This window comes from Cucumis melo, chromosome 4, assembly GCF_025177605.1.
Source record: "Cucumis melo cultivar AY chromosome 4, USDA_Cmelo_AY_1.0, whole genome shotgun sequence".
In the NCBI taxonomy this organism is placed as follows: domain Eukaryota; kingdom Viridiplantae; phylum Streptophyta; class Magnoliopsida; order Cucurbitales; family Cucurbitaceae; genus Cucumis; species Cucumis melo.
The window spans coordinates 22,639,259-22,645,629 of record NC_066860.1 but is presented as its reverse complement, the minus strand read 5'-3'; the positions used below and the strand labels follow the sequence as shown (position 1 = coordinate 22,645,629).

The 6,371-nt window shown below is 35.6% G+C and overlaps 1 protein-coding gene across 2 annotated transcripts; it reads right to left on the bottom strand.

Annotated features, from left to right (window-relative positions):
- Positions 1-311: 311 nt before the first annotated feature.
- Positions 312-4,597, bottom strand: LOC103502757 (BTB/POZ domain-containing protein At5g48800). Of its 2 annotated transcripts, none has more exons than XM_008466830.3 (4): positions 3,873-4,597; positions 3,041-3,107; positions 1,622-2,794; positions 312-1,021 (listed from the first exon to the last, which is right to left on the bottom strand). In XM_008466830.3, the coding sequence occupies exons 1-4, from the start codon at positions 3,947-3,949 to the stop codon at positions 488-490; spliced, it is 1,851 nt and encodes a 616-aa protein (XP_008465052.1). In that variant the 5' UTR covers positions 3,950-4,597; the 3' UTR covers positions 312-487. The 2 variants fall into 2 exon arrangements, with proteins under 2 accessions (XP_008465052.1, XP_050939201.1); XM_051083244.1 differs by lacking the exon at positions 3,873-4,597 and adding an exon at positions 3,296-3,794.
- Between the last annotated feature and the right edge of the window lie 1,774 nt (positions 4,598-6,371).

The window sequence follows — 6,371 nt, the reverse complement described above, 5'->3', positions numbered from 1 at the left end:
TTTACTTCTTTTAAATTTTATCAGCTAGAAGATTGAGATTAGATTAAAAATGATGATGAAGCTGTTTTGAAGAAAACAATAAGCTGCATTAAAGATGCAAAATGAGCAGAAAAATTGTGAAGCAAATAATATCATCGAGTTTATGAATGATGAAATTGTTCTTTTATGGATTATTGAGATAATATTTCGAAATGTTAATCAAACTGTGAAATATTGTGATAGGATCGTAGTAATGAGTTTTTCAAACATAGTAATTTATACCAAAATAAGAAACATTCTACACAATGGTATTTTGAACATTTGAGAACAAGTTGGTCTGTAACATTCAATACTATTGAGATTTAGTTACCAAAAACATCATCGACAAAGATGAGTTCTTGGTAATACTATTCATTTACAAATTACAAGTAGATTAAATAAAAAAGAACTTTGCATTATACTTAACAAAGAAAAGAGACTGCATTGCATCGAGTGTTGTAAATTGGAACTATTCTGCACTTGTACATGTTCTTTCAATCACTTTTGAATCCGTCCTCTGTGAATGTTTTGACGGCGAACTCGAACCCCTCGAAGAACTATGCCCAAAGATACTCATTTTACTAAATTTCCTTGAAAAAGAATTTATGAATTTACGAGAACTGGACTTTTGCATGTCCCGCCTTATACAAACATGTTCCTTTTCGAGATCATTCAGTCTCATCCGTAGCCGAGTCAGTTCAAGTTTTAATTCGCGATTTTCTCGTCTTAGTGATGCATAATTGTCTCGTGGAGACATTGCTGCACTCAATGCACCACTGCTAATCCTCCACGATTGGTGCGAAGGTTTGTAGTCTTCATCAGCGCAAGAATTCGACAATGCATTACGTAGCCTTAGTTGCTCAAAATAAAGGACTTGAACCATGCATTGGAGAGGAAGGCGCTCATTTTGAGCCGCATGAGCACCGGCCTCCGGTGAGAGCTTCTGAAAATCTATTAGTTTGCAAAGCTTCTTCTTGTCGATATCTGGTAGACCTTGATGAGCCTGTAGTAAACCAAAAATAAACCATTCAATTAAAATGAAGACATTAAAGGACACACAATTATAGAACTTCGTGCAGTATGTGAGATATTGAAACCAAGAAGAATTGAAGAACAACCAATTTAAAAGGTTTCAACTATAATCTCCTTCTTGAACTATTTAAAGGGTCACCAAGATCTCCTTAGGCGACTCTTAAGGGTCACGACCTAAATTACAAGACTCATTCTCCCAACAGTTATGGAACGATAATTCTTCTTTTTCCCTAAAGTCTGTGTTGGCTCCAAGCCCAAAATTTGACAGCGTCAAGAATTTTTCTTATTAAGCTCACCCGAAGATTCAACAGGGCCGCCCTTGAGGGACTCGAACCAAACAGCACAACTCTTCAATCCTAGTTAACTAGACCAAGTTATGGTGTATACACTTATATACACATGAGTCGCCTGTAACAGTTGAATAGTTGGTCCAATCAACTCAAGTGATACTCTAACTTAGGGAGGAAGAATTTTGGCTTCAAGTGTTTTCATTTCCAAGAGTTATCACTCACTTCAAACTTGGTCCGCGGGAAAAGAGAATATGATCAGGAAAAAAGATGCACATACGTACTTTAAGATAGATATCGATGGCTCGATATAATCCATCGTGGATGGTTCGTGCATGTGAAGGTAAGGAATCTGCAATGACCACGAACTTTGAAAGTTTGAGGTTTGCATCAGGAGCAATTTCAGCAAGGTAGTTGTCCAGTAGTTTGGATACTTTAAACAATGCACTTTGAGATGGCGAACGAGGACTATCCGATTCAAAAACAGAGGTGTCGTCCATATCTTCCTCACTATCATCCTGTTGAGAGAAGTTTACCAAAATTCTGTGAACTGTGTCAACATCAAATAGAGTATCAGCTGAATGTTTGAAGGATGGAATCAGAAGGTCATCAAGGGTAGCAATATCCAACTGGGATCCTATCCTTCTCTCGAGGTCGAGTCGGCAAGCAACAGAGCAATCAAGCATCACAGCACTCCTCAGAAGCCCGAAAAGGAAATTGATTGGAACAGCCAATTTTTCAACTGGCAGAAGGCTGACTATTGTCTCAACAACAATTTGTTCTTGCCCATTTGAACCCGTAACAAAATCAACTTTTGTCTGGCCAGATGGGTTCCATAAGCTGGATTTCTTTGTTAACTCTCTTTGAGCATAATTCACCAAGGATACACCTATGCTCTCAGGACGAACCCCTCGACATTTCATGGCAGTAATGACTCTTTCATATAAGTCGACACGAAGAACAGAGATATCTTCAATCCACCAGTCACTTTCACACTTGGTCTGCTTGCTCATATGAAGTCTCCCCGAACTGCTATACTCCAGGCGTGAGAAGCTTGAAGCAATTTGCTCCGAACAAGCCTTTGATGCTATTGCATCAATGCAGCGGCTAACTACTTTCAGCTCATCGGCAAGAGGGAGTAAATTCTCGCATTGTTGCAACACTTCAACACACATTTCGAGGTTCTTGGAGACGATGCTCTCAAGATATTCTTCAGCTCGCGAACCAAGATTATCCTTTGCGAACTCTTCAGTCATTTCAAGATAATCAGATACGCAACATAGCTGAGCAACATTTCCTGGAGTAATTTCGAAGTTGATCCCATAACAAAATTTTGCTGCCAGCTCAAAAGATTCAGCCCCTCCTGGTAGGTTGAGAAGCTCCACCTTTGAGATGTCAGAATCTCTATGTTCTGCAACTAACCTTCGAATCCGTCCACTTCGGGAGACAAGAGGGAACTGCATTTAGTAGTTGAGTTAAACAACATTTGTTACTAATATTGATTTGAGCTAGCAAAGGCAGAACACATGTTCAAGAAAATGGTTTAATAACTCTAATGGATTTTTCTCTGTATACAATAATACGTTAACGCTTCGTCTTTACAAGTTTAATCAGCAATGAATTTTTGAAGGATGAAACGCATTATGGAGGTATTAATCAGAAAAAACAGTTAGAAACTAAATAATTCAGGTTCTTGGTGTCACCTTATGTAAGGAGAATGTCACTCCAGCCACTTCTATTGTAATATCGCTAGGAACATCACGAAAAATCCTACAAAAACCAATAACCAATTATTAAAAAGAAGAAATGCTTACATTTGCTGAGAGAATTGATGATCATCATCAAATTGCACCTGTGCAAATTCCACTAACATTTAGCATACATCACAGAAAACAAAAAGTAGAGAACATTTTGTAGTCAAAATATATCAAGAATTTCAGTAAAGTAAAACATTTAACCAACAAATTAACGCTTGAGATGACAGTCAATCAACGCTGCATATAGATCATCTTGAAACACTCAGAAGCCAGAGCCAGACGGGGCATCAATTGATGAACCATAAACATATCCTGAGCAGGACAGAACTTGCTTGCAAGAAAAAGCTCAAACTTGAGCGAGATCAGCCCATGTTGACTACTCACAACATTCAAACCGAAGGAACAAATTAATTTTGGTATGAAACCATGCTTTCATTGAGAGAAGTGAAAGAATATACAAGGCCACAAAGAAAACTTCAGATAAGGACTCCAATCCTAAAGAACTAAACCAAGCTCAAAATTCAAGGGACAATCAGAACAAAAAACAATCTAGACCAAGTAACAAGCACCCCCAATAACAAAATTTCAGAGACACTGAAGGGCTAGAACGGCAGAGAGTACAAAAGAACAATGAACAAAATGGCAGCACCACAACTATGTATTAAGATATAACCAACAACCCAAGTTAGCAAGTATACACAAATGCACAAAAGCAGATTAAGATGTACTAAAGAGCTAGCTAAAAGGATGATCAAAGATAACAAACAAACAAACCAACCATTCGTTGCAACGGTGGCGCACAGACTTGGCGAGAGACACCTGTTGCTGGAGCTGCAGCATGTCGCTTCGGTCCATTTGGAGGAAATGAACCGAGGGAGATCAAAGTGGAAGGTCAGTAGGGGGAAAAACGATGGTGGGGTTCAGGAAACAGAGAGTGTAAAGAGACAGAGACGGAGATAGAGACCCAGTTGAGGAAAAGTGAAGAAGTTCTTTGGCCATTTTCGTCAAACAGGTGGAGTGCATTTTTGCAAATCAATAGATTGCAATTGTCCAAAGCAATGGGGCCTTGATGGTGGGTCATGCCTTTGATTAACGCTCCACAAATTGTTTGTAATCCCATCAAAACTTATTAGATTCACTAATTTTGTGCCTTCTTTTTGGGGGTTTTGCTTTGCTTCTTTTTTTTTTTTTTTTCCGCTGTGATCATTTCTTCCCTGTTTGAGCAGGCAAACATGCGCGATAAAGGGGCAAGCAAATATGCAATCTTTGAATGGAAAAGTCAAAAAATCAATTCGAAACTGTGAGATCAAAGAATTGATAAAAAGAGCGGGAAAAAAGTCGTTATTTAGCATGACAAATTATGATCTCATTTTCAAACTCTTCTCCTTCAACCCTATGAACCGTGAAAAGAAATCTTTTCTCTCTTTTTTGTCTATAAAAAAATTCACTCCACCTTTTACTTAGTACCGTGTATGTCTTTTTTATTTTCCTACCAATCAACTGGCAAAATTTTGAAAATTACAAAATTGTTGCAAAAATGAGATACAATCTAAATACACAAATCAACGAAATATAATATTAAAATAATAATATATAAAGTAAATAAATAAAGATGAGATTAGGAAATTAAGAAAATTATAAAAGTCAAAATTTCTCCACTTTCTCTAAATAATCTGAAAAATTCTCCGATGTTGATGTGTGTTTGCAAATTCACCAATGCCCTCTATTTATAAGAAAAGTGGGAAGTAGGTGGTGGATTATATGGTCACTAAGAGTGAGTATGACACGTGGCTATGGCCACTAAGCATACTAATGGACATCTATTATCAATAGTATTTATAATATTCCCCCTAAGATACCCCATCACATATATGAAATATGTCTCATTAAAACCTTACTAGGAAAACCCAATAAGAAAAAAAATCATAGTGAAGGAAAAAGAGTACACATTTCATATATACTTATAAAAATAAAATTACACATTTCATATATACTCATAAAAATAAAATTTACTCCTCCTCTTGGACACATAATTTGAGATATTTGAGTTGACATGTTCCAATGTCGTGCACTAATTTTTCAAAGATTGCTGTAAGTAATGATTTTGTAAATAATCTGTTAGGTTATCCTTTGAACAAATTTGTTGTACTTTGATGTCATCATTTTCTTCAAAATCATGAGTTTAGAAAAGCTTCAGAAGGATGTGTTTTGTTCCATCGCCTTTAATATAACCTCCTTTTATTTGAGTTATACATGTCGTGTTGTCTTCGTAGAATGTTGTTGGAAAGATTTTACTAGAAGACAAACCACAAGATTCTTAAATATGTTGAGTCATCGATCTTAGCCATATACATTCTCCGCTAGCTTCATGAATGACAAGAATTTCAACATAATTTAAGGAGGTGGTTGTTACGGTTTGTTTCACTAATCATGATATAGCAGTTCCTCCACGTGTGAATAGATAACATGTTTGAGATCTAGCTTTGTGTGGATCAGATAAACGTTCAGAATCTACAAAACCAACTAGGTTAAGATTTGATTTATTTGAATAAAATAATTTCATATCAATTGTTCCTTGAAGATAACAAAATATATGTTTAATTTCATTCCAATGCCTTTTTGTTGAAGAGGAACTGTATCTAGCTAATAAATTTACTAAAAATGCAATATCTAGTTTTGTATTACTAGCAAGATACATAAGTGCACCAATTGCACTAAAATATGATACTTTCGGACCAAGAATTCTTTATTATCTTCTCGAGGTTGAAATATATCTTTTTAACTCACATTTAATGAACAAACTTGCATTGGAATATTCAATAGATGTGCTTTATCCATATAAAATCTATTCAAAACTTTTTATGTATAAGTTGATTAATGAACAAATATCCCATCTAATAGATGCTCAATTTGTAAACCAAGAAAAAATTCTGTTTTTTCGAGATCTTTCCTCTCGAATTCTTTCTTAAGATACTCTATTGTCTTTGAAAGCTCTTTTGGAGTTCAAATTATATTTATATCATCAACATATATAGTTATAATAGAAAATCCCGACTGATTCTTTATAAAAACACGTGGACATATTGGATTATTTTGATATCCTTCTTTTAACAAATATTCACTCAGGCGATTGTACCACATTCATCTTGATTGTTTCAATACATATAATGATCTCTGTAACTTTATTGAATATAGTTCCCGGAAACTTGATCTATATGTTTTAGGTATCTTAAATTCTTTTGGGACTTTCATATAAATATCATTATCAAGAGATCCA